Here is a 14271-nt window from a genome sequence, read left to right as displayed (position 1 = left end):
GAATCATACTGTTTTGTTTAAATTTTTAAAAAGATCCTTATAGTTAACTGGTAAACATCATTAACTGGTTCATTCTTCATGGCAATGACTCAACTAAGCAGAATCCACTTGCCAGCTTATCAGCATTAATTTATTATATAGTATACCTGTTGGTTCGCCCTTAGCTTGGTATTCTTGTAAATGTGCTGTATTAATTGGGGATTAAACTTCAAACTATCCTGATATTCATCATTTACTTTCTGTATATATCTAGAAATGCTCTTACAAACAACTGATTCTTTTTTCATCACCAAACCACGTGTGATATGCTTTTACCTACAAAGCATTACCAATAAATTACCCATGTTCACCAACTGAAAAATTTAAGTAAAAACCCCATTACAGGCAATGCAGAACACCAAAAGTGCAAGTGATATAGGGAGAGGGGGAGGGGGCCAAATCAAAATGGAGTTGGAAAGGGGAGATAAAACACTCTACCTGTGAGGTGCCCTCCTCCTTCTAAAGGCATTGACAGTATTAGCGGACATGCTCCCCCTCCAAGGACACCCAAGCGCGAATATTGCCATAAAAAAGGGCCGACAAATTGGCAAATATGTCCCCCTCTACAGCCCACTGCCTGAACTTGTTATCAGCCAAATTGGCCAGGCTCACGAGCAGATCCTCTGACTTGTTCTCATTCCCTGATTTTTTTAGCATTCAACTCTTTGCTTGCAAACTGGCTGCATCAATCTGGAGTCTTGTCAACTGACTGTTTACTTCGATATTTCAGACAAACACAACGCTTTTGCCCAGTTCTGCAGAAGGGTCGCTCAAACTGAAACATCAGTTTTGATTTCTCACCACAGATACTGTCGGACGTGCTGAGCTTTTCCAGTAATTTCTGCCTTTGTTTCTGATTTACAGCATCCACAGTTCTCTCTTTTTACGACACTTGCCTTTTTGTCATTCATTAAAGATACTAATATACTATTATAACTGTGTAAATACTGTAACATATATAAATAATGAGTGTGAGGAGCTGTGTAGAATCCTCTCTTTAAGGGATGAAGGCCATATTATCTTATGTGATGAAATTCCATGTGATTTATTAAGTATTTGTTCTGGGTGCAACAAATTTGTGAGCTGTTTGTTGAGTATTTAGCTTGCACTATTTATGGCGACTATTTCCTCTTTCAATATTATGATCCCCTGAGTAGGGACAAAATAGTAAATTCACAGAGCTGCACGTCAAAACATATCACATATTGCCATTCTGAATCATACAGCCGGCAAGATTTCTTTCCTAAACTGGAGTCTTGTCAGCCGTGTCACAGGATATCAAAGTAATTTGGTGAACTTGGGTGGCCAAGTGTCCAGTCACCTCTTGTAACCAGACTTCAATCTATCTCAGGAGATACAACTAAAGTCTCCTCTCTGTACTAGTTATAAAGATAGAACATCAGGGCAGTTTCAAACTCGTCCCAAGAGGGTTTGAGTGCACAGTCAAAGCTGTCTGCATTTCAGCAGCTGCATAATGAGCAATCTTATTCAGTGAGAGCATAAGTGGCAAGAGAGATGGAAAAGGTCACACTGGTGCATTAGGTGCTTTTTCAGACTGCAGTTAAATTCATGTATAGAGTCGAGGTGCATACATTCTGCATCAAGTCCATGATATGCCTGACCTGGATACTCTTGGTAAAGGGTCTTAATTAATACATGGGCTGCAACAGTTCAAAAAGGCAGGTCACCACCAGCTTCTCAAGGCCAACTAGGGATTCATTATAAAAGCTGGCCAGCAAGTAATAACCTCATTCCATGAGTAAATAACGGGGACAAGTGATAAAAAATGTGCACATATCTTTCATTTTCATGAACACCATGAGAACGTCTTCTTCTATAAGTAGGGTACTAATGACATATATGGACTTTAGTATTATCCATCAGAAAAAGAGAAAGTTATACTGTAATTCTTCCCTTCATCTCTCTAGTTCTCCACATGCTGCATACCAATCCTGAGTAGCAGCAGACTGTTTGTCTGGAGAGGATTTTGTGACAAGTTTTTCTTCGGCTTGGTGTTCTCCGCTAATAATAATGAAGTTGATTTTGGGAACTCAGTGGCATTGACATTATACTTTCTGAGTATCCCTCTGACATTTTGCAGCTGCTCTGAAAATGAATGAATTAATGATCTCCTTGGACAATCAATGAAGAGCTCAGTTATATGCTGTCCAGTGAGGAGTTGCATTCGCAGTACACTGGGAATCACTTAGATGAGGTGACAGACACCAAACATAAGACAAGAAGGCATATCACATATGTTTTCAGGGTGCGGAGGAGACTAGAATTTTTTTAAAACAAAGTGGCCTGGCCTGAAGCAGACACAGTAAATGCCTACACAGCATTCTAACTGCATTAAATGTGTGGGCCTTTTCAGCCTAGCAGTGAACTTAGTGTAGGCTATCAGAGACAATGGGAACTGCAGATGCTGGAGAATCTAAGATAACAAAGTGTGAAACTGGATGAACACAGCAGGCCAAGCAGCATCTCAGGAGCACAAAAGCTGACGTTTCGGGCCTAGACCCTTCATCAGAGAGGGGGATGGGGAGAGGGTTCTGGAATAAATAGGGAGAGAGGGAGAGACGGACCGAAGATGGAGAGAAAAGAAGATAGGTGGAAAGGAGAGTATAGGTGGGGAGGTAGGTAGGGGATAGGTCAGTCCAGGGAAGAAGGACATGTCAAGGAGGCGGGATGAGGTTAGTAGGTAGGAAATGGAGGTGCGGCTTGAGGTGGGAGGAAGGGATAGGTGAGAGGAAGAACAGTTTAGGGAGGCGGGGACAAAATCTCCCCTTCCCCAACTGCATCCCTAAACCAGCCCAGTTCGTCCCCTCCCCCCACTGCACCACACAACCAGCCCAGCTCTTCCCCCCCACCCACTGCATCCCAAAACCAGTCCAACCTGTCTCTGCCTCCCTAACCGGTTCTTCCTCTCACCCATCCCTTCCTCCCACCCCAAGCCGCACCCCCATCTACCTACTAACCTCATCCCACCTCCTTGACCTATCCCCTCCCTACCTCCCCACCTATACTCTCTCCTCTATCTTCTTTACTCTCCATCTTCGGTCCACCTCCCCCTCTCTCCCTATTTATTCCAGTTCCCTCTCCCCCTCCCCCTCTCTGATGAAGGGTCTAGGCCCGAAACGTCAGCTTTTGTGCTCCTGAGATGCTGCTTGGCCTGCTGTGTTCATCCAGCCTCACATTTTATTATCCGGGGACAAGCTGGGCTGGTTTTGGGATGCAGTGTGGGGAGGGGATGAGCTGGGTTGGTTTTCGGGGTGCAGTGGGGGAAGGGGAGATTTTGAAGCTTGTGAAGGGTCTCTGATAAAGGGTCTAGGCCCGAAACATCAGCTTTTGTGCTCCTGAGATGCTGCTTGGCCTGCTGTGTTCATCCGGCTTCACATTTTGTTATCTTAGTGTAGGCTATGATAGCTTTTCTACTTGCCTCTTTAAAGGGTCACAATTTGCAAGTTATTAGCTTTCTGCTTCTCTCTCTTTGTACAGGTCTGTTGTCTTTCAGCTCAGTGAGAACCGACTTTTGCAGAACTTAGCTGTAAATGTGACCTATCACTCCTTCTGGCTATGTTAATCAAACCCCAGTCCTAACGGATGAGGGTTTTTGATCTACTTGATATCATCTTTTCAGAGTTTTTAGATTCTTGTAGAAGTATTGTTTCCCACCTCATTCAATGGTTACCTCTGAGTAAACTGCAGGCACTGTTAGAAATCAATAGTACTGCAGAAAACATGGAAGATCAATGAGCAATATTTTGAATATTTTCATTAAGTCAGCTGCTGTCTGCATTTCAAGAGTATTTTAGAAGTCTTGGGAATCCAATTTGCTTAGAACCATTTGCAAACAGACATACACAGAACATTTCAAAATACCATTGGACCGTTTTATATAAATTTAATCCAATAAATTCAATATTACTCACCACAGCTATTGCTTCAGAAGCCAAAAGTTCCTCAGGACTCACTACGGTGAAATAAGCTACATTTGTTAACACATATCCAACCGTAACAACTGCCATTGATATGCAGATAGCGAGAGGTATATTTCTGGAACAACAAAATAGATTTGAACATGCTTTAATAACAATATCTTTTTCACTACCAAGCATGGCTTCATTGAGTTATGTTTATTAGAAAACATTATATTTTAATAAACTGCAGAGTATAATTAAATATTCTTCATGTTACAAATATTTATGCTATCAATCCTTGCCTGTTGCATTGTATTTGGAATTTTGTGCATTCTGTCCTGGAATAATGTAATGTCATAATTATTTTATACTCAATTATATCATAATTATAGTGTTCAAATGTACTATTATGATTAAACCAATTCAGTTATTCTATAATCTTATTAAATATGTTCACATATGATTATCATCATAGGAATTCAGTTGTATTTTATAACTTTAATAGTATTCAGATGTATTGCAAATATTGGGGCATGTTAAAATGTACTACAGCACAATGGAAGCAATGTATTGCAAAAATGCACAGTACAAACTGGAATATTGAGTTGGCAGTAATTGTGAAACCCATGTGCTTGGAAATGGGAAGTCATTATGTTACATATAAACTGGAGTTATGCTCCACATTGGCCAAAGTGTGGAACTACCTCACAAAGGTGATTGCATGCTGTTTGGTCTTAACAAATTTAGGATTATATTGGGGTCTGGCACTTTCTTATCAACCAACAGTTGAAAATGTTTAAAATTGTTCAGAAAGTAGTGTTATAACAACAAACTTTAGAATGTTGTTATTGGTATTACTAATTTAGTACTTTATACTTGTTTGTTATTGGTTAAAAAAAACTTATATCATCCATGGAATAGAATCATAAATATACCCTACAGGCAGAAGAATGGACTCGTAGACCCAAAGTTCATCAGGAGTGAACAGGCCCAGATCTTATCCCAAAATACAAAGATAAGGTAACAGTATCACAGAATACAGTACAGAAACAGGCTATTTGGCCCAACAAGTCCACACTGCCCCTCCGAAGAGCATCCCACCTAGAACTTGTACATAAGTTAAAGTTACCAACAATACTGAGCTACAGGGCTGCTCCTCATTAGAGAGAGAGAGAGAGAGAGTTGATTGATTGTTGTTTAACCAGAGAGTTACTGTGCCATAAGTAAGAAGAAATGTTGAGAAAGTGAGTCCTTTAAGGTAATCCCAGCTGGTTGAGAAACTGAACCCATGCTGTCGCCATCACTCTGTATCACAAGCCAGATGTCCAGCCAACCCAACTTGTATGCAGGTTTAGGATATTGTGCTAGTAAGCAGATATCAGGGATACACTACTAGTTAATGTGAATGACAGCATTGCAACAAAAGTAGAAAAACTAAGTTGCTCTTTGGCTTCTAAATAAACCCAGGTCACCTCTCTGAACCATGCAAGCCTCTGCTTTTTTGCAAGGATCTTAGCTGGTGAGAATTTTCTGCCATGGTAGTGTAAAAGCCTGCAGGCCAGGATTCTGCTGTAACCCAAGAAATCCCCCCTCAGTTGTGCCTTCTTGATTTGCTTATCCTCAGCTCCTCAGAAAATGACAATCTTCATCTTATTATTATCTCATTTAAAGTCCTGGTTCAATTAGCCATCAGCAAATATCTGACCCCACAATCGATCACATAGTTAATGGCAGATTTCTGTGCTTCATTGCATGCAGAGAAGACACACAAAAAGGAACAGCTGTATCTTTTCTGTCTCCCACATCTAAAGGGCATGTATAGACCTGCTGGCAAAAGCTGACAAGGTGTATAATATTCCCTGCTGAGTGTTAACTAATTGACAATTAATCACATCTGGTTCCAATTCAATAACCATGTTTTCCAAGCTCCAAATGAATTCTTCATTATCTAAATGTCAACAATTAAGTTGCAACAAACACTCCCACTGCATGAATTATTCTGTGGCGTATATAGATAATTATATTCAGGGTTGTCATGGCAGCTGGCCCTTTTAAATTCCATTGTAAGTGAATCAGGCAGAATCACTAGATGTGATTAGTACAAAATCTTGTCAAAACTCTTTTCTTAGTTTTTGTTGCAAAGTGAAAATATTCCTCCTGTTTCATTAATGTTAATCAAAATGAAATGTATGTAAAGAAATTTGTTTAAGTGAAGGATGAGCCACAGTTGTAGGTGGGTAGTGATAAAGCTAGGGTAAGGAATAGATATAAGAGAAAATACTACACTTGAAACATTTACATGTTGATGGTTCCAGCGTTTTTTTTCTGTTTTGTTTCAGATTTCCCGTATTTGCATTATTTTAATTTTTGATGCTGGCGTTCTTTTGCATGGCTGACAAAATCTTAACCCATGCTTGTTGTTGATTTGTGTCAAATTGTCTCTAAAGTTGGCTTTGATCATTAAATGTGAGGTGGGAAGGAACAGTAGAATAATTAGTTGGGAAAAACAGAGGTTGGGGCTTCTCAAAGATCTGAAACAGTTTAACAAGTAGAACTTGATTTATATTGATTTGGAACCAAATCAACTCCTATTGTTTCAAACTCAATAATTTGATACCTGAATGAGGTAAATGCATGATACTCCTGGGCATTGTTGACAATGCATTAGCCATCTCATTTAGTGAGTGTATTATGGAAGTATGTTTGATAAGTGGAATGTAGCTTCATCACTGAGCGGTAACATTTTGATGATTCATCTTTGCGGTAATCTATAAACCAAGGTGACAGGGTGATCTGGGCTAGATAAGCAATAAGGAGTTGCTTGCTCTATATTTATTTCTGAGCTGCCTTCTGCCTCCCCAGTTCTGATGAGGGGTCCTGACCCGAAATGTCAAATTTCCTGCTCATCTGATACTGCCTGGTCTGCTGTGTTCCTCCAGCTAAATTCCCACCACACCCTCAATTTATGAAGAATTTATCAAGAGGAAGAAGAAGGCTTACGTTAGGATGAGATGTGAAGGCTCACTTAGGGCGCTTGAGAGCTACGAGGTAGCCAGGAAAGACCTAAAGAGAGAGCTCAGAAGAGCCAGGAGGAGACATGAGAAGTTGGCAGATAGGATCAGGCAAAACCCTAAGGCTTTCGATAAGGTATTTAAGGAATAAAAGAATGACGAAAGTAAGATTAGGGCCAATCAAAGATAGTAGCGGTAAGTTGTGTGTGGAGTCAGAGGAGATAGGGGAAGCACTAAATGAATATTTTTGAACAGTATTCACTCTAGAAAACGACAATCTTGTCGAGGACAATACTGAGATACAGGCTACTAGACTAGGAGGGATTGAGGTTCACAAGGAAGAGGTATTAGAAATCCTACAGAGGGTGAAGATAGATAAGTCCCCTGGGCCGGATGGGATTTATCCTAGGGTCCTCTGGGAAGCCAGGGAGGAGATTGACGAGCCTTTGGCATTGATCTTTAACTCGTCATTGTCTACAGGAATAGTGCCAGATGACTGGAGGATAGCAAATGTGGTTCCCCTGTTCAAGAAGGGGAGTAGAGATAACCCTGGTAATTACAGACCAGTGAGCCTTACCTCAGTTGTTGGTAAAGTGTTGGAAAAGGTTACAAGCGATAGGAATTATAATCATCTAGAAAAGAATAAATTGATTAGGGATAGTCACCACAGTTTTATGAAGGGAATGTCGTGCCTCACAACCTTATTGAGTTCTTTGAGAAGGAGACCAAACAGGTAGATGAGAGTAACCGGTTGATGTGGTGTATATGGATTTCAGCAAGGCGTTCGATAAGGTTCCCCACAGTAGGCTATTGTACAAAATGTGGACGAATGGGATTGTGGGAGATATAGCAGTATGGATCGGAAATTGGCTTGCTGAAAGAAGACAGAGGGTGGTAGTTGATGGGAAATGTTCATCCTGGAGACCAGTTACTAGTGGTGTACCGCAAGGGCCGGTGTTGGGTCCACTGTTGTTTGTCATTTTTATAAATGACCTGGATGAGGGCGTAGAAGGATGGGTTAGTAAATTTGCAGACGACACTAAGGTCGGTGGAGTTGTGGATAGTGACGAAGGATGTTGTAGGTTACAGAGAGACATAGATAAGCTGCAGAGCTTGGCTGAGAGGTGGCAAATGGAGTTTAATGCGGACAAGTGTGAGGTGATGCATTTTAGTAGGAGTAACCGGAAGGCAAAGTACAGGGCTAATGGTAAGATTCTTAGCAGTATAGATGAGCAGAGAGATCTTGGTGTCCATGTACACAGATCCTTGAAAGTTGCCACCCAGGTTGACAGGGCTGTTAAGAAGGCATACAGTGTTTTAGCTTTTATTAATAGAGGGATCGAGTTCCGGAACCATGAGGTTATGGTGAAGCTGTACAAAACTCTGGTGCGGCCACACTTGGAGAATTGCGTACAGTTCTGGTCACTGCATTATAAGAAGGATGTGGAAGCTTTGGAAAGGGTGCAGAGGAGATTTACTAGGATGTTGCCTGGTATGGAGGGAAGGTCTTACGAGGAAAGGCTGAGGGACTTCAGGCTGTTTTCGTTAGAGAGAAGAAGGTTGAGAGGTGACTTAATTGAGACATATAAAATAATCAAAGGGTTAAATACGGTGGATCGGGAGAGCCTTTTTCCTAGGATGGTGACGATGAGCTCGAGGGGGCATAGCTTTAAATTGAGGGGTGAAAGATATAGGACAGATGTCAGAGGTGGTTTCTTTACTCAGAGAGTAGTAAGGGAATGGAACGCTTTGCCTGCAACTGTAATAGATTTGCCAACTTTAAGTACATTTAAGTCGTCATTGGATAAGCATACGGACATACATGGAATAGTGTAGGTTATATGGGCTTGAGATCGGTATGACAGGTTGGCACAACATCGAGGGCCGAAGGGCCTGTACTGTGCTGTAATATTCTAAGGGTCCCGGCCCAGCCTGCTGTGTTTCTCCAGCTCCACACTGTGTTATCATTGACCCCAGCATCTGCAGTTCTTGCTGTCTCTATCCAATACTAACTTCTCTTCCAAGTGTCACATCATTATCTTCAGCACCTCGAAGGCTGTGCCTTTTGCTTCATTCTCCTTTAACCACATCCAGTCCCTCAGTGATGGCAGCAACAGGCATCGCTTCCATCTGTTGGCTTGTCATGTAGCTCTGGCTCTCTGCCACTTTTCTTGTTTGTTCAACTGTTTCTGCGGACACAAGACTACCAACTATCTAACAATGTATTGCATGTGTCACCATTTCCTTCGACTTAAAAAAAGGAAGTTCATTATTATATTCTGTCACAAATTCCTTCCATTATCTAACTGCTCTTTCAACCTGACCCAGATCATTCATAATCATTGAGTCTGGTATGATAGAAAACCACAAACTTTAAACACCACATCCTGTTGTCAAGATCACTTATTCCCACCAGGGCACAACACTGCTGTCTCCACCCTTTTTTTAATCCCCTCGGCCAGAGAGACCCTGAACAGAGGTTGCTAATGTTCCGCTTTCTGGCTTCTGGATCTCTGCAACTTGTCTGAAACTGCTGCAAATATTCAGCCTTCTGTCTTTCACTGAGGGAGGAAAGGTGGGACGTGGGCGTTGGGGAAGAGCATGGGTTGGGGGAATGGATTTTAACTTCAGAATTCGATCAGTTTGAGAAGTCTCGGAGGAGAGGTGGTTTTAAAGTCTCAAAAGTCAGGTTCCAAACCTCAACCTGCCTCTAATCTGCCCACTTGTGGTTTGTACTGAAGTTGGAAGGTTAGCTGCAGGTGATTGCTGGGTACTTTAAACATTTCAAAAAAGTCACTGGCCTCATTGACATGCGGCTTTTCAGTTTTAACTCCTGCTGGCTGGATTATGGGGAACATGCAGTTACACCTAAACAAGGGTGTGGTGATCGCTGGAATTAGTGGTTTATACCTACCTTCTGGTTCCAGCATATCTGCTTCACAGAACATTGGAATTAACTGTGCATTTTTCATCCACACTACACCAGCTTCCCCCCCCCACCCCCCTACCCCACCTACTCCGACAGTCACAAGGCTAGCTGTGATCCCCCACGCTTCCTTACAGGCCTCTGATACCACCATCCGCCATACCTCCTCTCCTTCCTCATCTCATCACAGGCTATCTGACTTTTATTGGCTCAAAGTATCACATTTAAAATCCGTGTGTCTCCATTTACAAGTCTCTCTATGATTTTATTCTGTCTTAATCCCGCAATGTCCTGGGTCTCTACATCTTTACCAAATACTGTGACACCTACTCCGGCTTTCTCTGCACCTTTTCTCCCTTTGCTCCTATCACTGATGACGGAGCACTTAACTGCCTCAACCCTACTCGTTGGGATTAATTTAAGCCTCTTTGAATTCCACCTCCAACTTCCCAGCTTTAAAATCCTCACTTCTCCTCCTCATCTGTTGTCTTGGCTCAGTAATTGGTCAAGTAAACCATTTTATAAAATGCCTTTTGACAATTTTCCTACATGTAAAACTTATTGGGTTCAGGAAACATATTGTTGCTAATATTTCTAATAAAGTTGGAGTTCTGTTCATTTTTGCGATTGACCTGAATCAATCCTTATTGAACTGTTATTGATGAAGTGGTTAAGACCATTATCCTGGATTGGTTCTATTTATCCTTCTTTTTATATATTATTCAAATGAACACGGATGATTTCTATGGCCTTTTGAATGAACTAAGTGATGGTTAATAGTCTTCTTATTCGTTTGGATTTTAATTTGAGGTTGTAGATGTTAATAAATTAAATACTGAGGTAAATTCCCTGAGTAAAGCCTGTCAGGGAAGGGCTCAGACCCTCACTTTTCTGTCCATTCATTTAAATAAACAATAAGAAGGCAAGTTCCCCATGGCCAAAGGATGGCTATAATTCATTCTCCTCTTTTGATATAATTCAACATGTCTTCAAATCCCAGCCAATAGGACCAAAACCATCTGCCTCATGCCACTTTACAGCAATTGCTATACTTGAATTCAAATCTTCACATCTCATTTTTTTTTCAAAATCTTACTTTTAGTAAAAGAAGCCAGCAGTATAGTAAGTAAAGAGAAAGGTGACAGGGAAGGAAAGGGTACTTTCTCAAATTAGTTGCCATAACCATGCATTCTTTAGACAAGTTTATCAACTGTTACATTTACCTCATGGCTTCTTCCATACTTCACCTAAGTTCTGCTAACTCTTAACTCAACAAAATAATCTCGTACAAAGCAGTTTATAATTTCGACATGGTAATTGTGAATTAATTTTATGAACAAACGCTTACAAAATTATGGACTGGAAGCACACATAGTTGCTTCATCAATTTTGAAAATTGATAGTGTGATACTCTCCATCTGTTTTGTATTCCCTTGGATTCAAACTCTTCATGTATATCTTCATCTATCCTTTATATTTTTAAATTTTAATTTTAACTTTAACTTTTTCATTTCATCTCTTTATAGAAGTCCATTAATAAATTTCATTCAAGCGCCTTTATCCAACCTTAGACTAAAGTTTATAACAGATTTCCTTCCTATACTGACCTAACTGCAATATTCTATTGGAAATATGACATTGAAGCCTATGGTAATCCATATATATATATGGTCTTACTGAGTAAGATACCACAATTATACCAACTCATTCAGTTTCTTATGTAACGATCATTTTTTTGTTCACTTAAGTTTTCTCTTTCCACAAACTGAATTCTCATATGCAAAGCGTGTCCCGGTATAGGAACAAATGCTCGAGGGAAACCACCCCTAACCAAGGGGTGGGGAGTAACATGAGTCTGTCAGCTCCAGTCTATTTTTCTCAGATTTGTGCAAATCATAAGGATGACTTTTAAAAAATAATCTCCTTTCCTCCACCTTCATAGAGTCATACATGAAGGACACAGACCCTTCGGTCCTACAAATTCATGCTGACTCTACAGAATAACCAATAAGCACAATGCTCAAGCTGTATTCACACAACTGTGTATGTTTATTCCATTAAGTGCCCATGCAGTATCCTTTTGGAGTAATTAATCATCTCCCTTTCGACCACCCTTATTGGCACTGAGTTTCAAATCATTATCATTCATTATATATAACACCCTTTCCTGGCATATCCACCCACATCCCTGGTCCAAAGCCTTAAATAAATGTTCCCTTGTCCTTGTACCATGAACTATTAGGCACAACTTTTCTTTGTCTGCATTGATAAAATCTGTCATATCATGTCAAATCGATTATCGATCTCCTTCACTCCAAGAAAAGCAACCACAGTTTCTCTAACTTCGCCTTTCAAATAAATTCCCTCACAACTGAGACCATTTTGGTAAACCTCCTGTGCATTTTCTTATGGAAACTCACCTTCTTCTGAAATAGTTGTGAACAGAAATACTTAGATTAGGCTAGACTGCTTTAAAGTAATCCTGTGTGCCAATAGCCCGACCAGATCATTATTCATAATGCATTGCATAATTTCGCTAATGCATCAGAGACATCCACTTTCAACCCGGGAAAGTGTCTGGTCTATTTCAAATTACCCTAAAAAGCAAAGTACCTCAAAATTTTAAACAAAGAGTTAAGCAAACCCTTTCATAATTCTACCATTGCAGTAACTGGGTGTGATATTTCTCTAATAGCATGAAGCCATTTTTCCAAAGAAACATGTTGATTATTACATCTAAGTGATTTTGAGTAGGAATTCCAGCGCTGGTATTTTGCTAGGTGCTTTACCTTTTAGCTAACAGCAGATTGAAACAGATAGAATGTATTTTTTTGTTTGTGCTAGGTATTGTGTAGATTGTCCCCAACGAGGCTTGATCAGAACGAGCTCAAAAGTGGACTGAGGAGGGCCAGGAGGGAGCACAAAAAAGGCTTTGCAGGAAAGATTAGGGAGAACCCGAAGGCATTTTACTCATACGTGAAGAATAAGAGAATGATCAGGGAGAAGGTAGGGCCAATCAGGGATAGCGTAGGGAACTTGTGCGTGGAGTCTGAGCAGATGGGGGGAGCCCTAAATAAGTTTTTTGCTTTGGTTTTCACTAAGGAAAGGGGCCTTGTTGTGAATGAGAACTTTGAGGAGCAGGAAGACAGGCTTGAAGGATCAAGATTGAGGAAGTTGATGTGCTGGAAATTTTGACAAACATTAAGATTGATAAGTCCCCAGGGCCAGACCAGATTTATCCTAGGTTGCTCTGGGAAGCGAGAAAGGAGGTTGCTAAGCCGCTGGCGAAGATCTTTGCTTCCTCACTCTCCACAGGAGTCACACTGGAAGATTGGAGGGAGGCAAATGTTGTTCCTCTTTTCAAGAAAGGGAATAGGGAAATCCCTGGAAATTACAGGCCAGTCAAACTTACGTTTGTGGTCAGCAAGGTTTTGGAAAGAATCCTGAGGGATAGGATTTATGAATATTTGAAAAAGCATAGCGTGATTAAAGGAGTCAGCATGGCTTTGTGAGGGGCAGGTCATGCCTTACAAATCTTATTGAGTTCTTTGAGGATGTCACGAGACAGGTTGACGAGGGTCGAGCAGTGGATGTGGTGTACGTGGACTTCAGCAAGACATTTGATAAGGTTCCCCACGGCAGGCTCATTCATAAAGTCAGGAGGTATGGGATACGGCGTGATTTGGCTGTCTGGATTCAGAATTGGCTGGCTGACAGGAGGCAGAGAGTGGTTGTAGATGGGAAGTATTCTGCCTGGAGGTCAGTGCTGAGTGGTGTCCCGCAGGGCTCTGTTCTTGGCCCTCCGCTCTTTGTAGTTTTTATAAGTGACTTGGATGAGGAGGTTGAGGGGTGGGTTAGTATGTTTGCTGATGACACAAAGGTTGGAGGTGCCATTGATAGTATCGAAGGCTATTGCAGGCTTCAGCGAGACATTGACAGAATGCAGAGCTGGGCTGAGAAATGGCAGATGGAGTTCAAACTGGATAAATGCAAAGTGATGCATTTTGGAAGGTCGAACTTAAATGCTGTATATAGGATTAAAGGCAGGATTCTCGGCAGTGTGGAGGAACAGCGGGATCTTAGTGTTCAAGTGCATAGCTCCCTCAAAGTTGCCACCCAGTTGGATAAGGTTGTTAAGAAAGCATATGGTGTTTTGGCTTTCATTAACAGGGGGATCAAGTTTAAGAGCTGTGAGGTTATGCTGCAGCTCTACAAAACCCTGGTGAGACCACACTTGGAATATTGTGTCCAGTTCTGGTCGCCCTATTATAGGAAAGATGTGGAGACTTTGGAGAGGGTGCAAAGGAGGTTTACCAGGATGCTGCCTGGACTGGAGGGCTTGTCTTACGAGGAGAGGTTGACTGAGCTTGGACTT

At 41.2% G+C, this 14271-nt stretch overlaps 1 protein-coding gene across 1 annotated transcript in view; it reads right to left on the bottom strand.

Moving 5' to 3' along the window:
* Positions 1-14271, bottom strand: part of slc7a11 (solute carrier family 7 member 11) — a 176065-nt gene that overhangs the window by 46994 nt on the left and 114800 nt on the right. Inside the window, exon 7 of the mRNA XM_048545417.2 lies at positions 3972-4095. Coding sequence (XP_048401374.1) covers positions 3972-4095 — 124 coding nt within the window. The remainder of the gene's footprint in view (positions 1-3971; positions 4096-14271) is intronic.

This window comes from Stegostoma tigrinum, chromosome 1 (genome assembly GCF_030684315.1).
Source record: "Stegostoma tigrinum isolate sSteTig4 chromosome 1, sSteTig4.hap1, whole genome shotgun sequence".
In the NCBI taxonomy this organism is placed as follows: Eukaryota; Metazoa; Chordata; class Chondrichthyes; order Orectolobiformes; family Stegostomatidae; genus Stegostoma; species Stegostoma tigrinum.
This window is presented reverse-complemented; position numbering and strand designations above follow the sequence as displayed.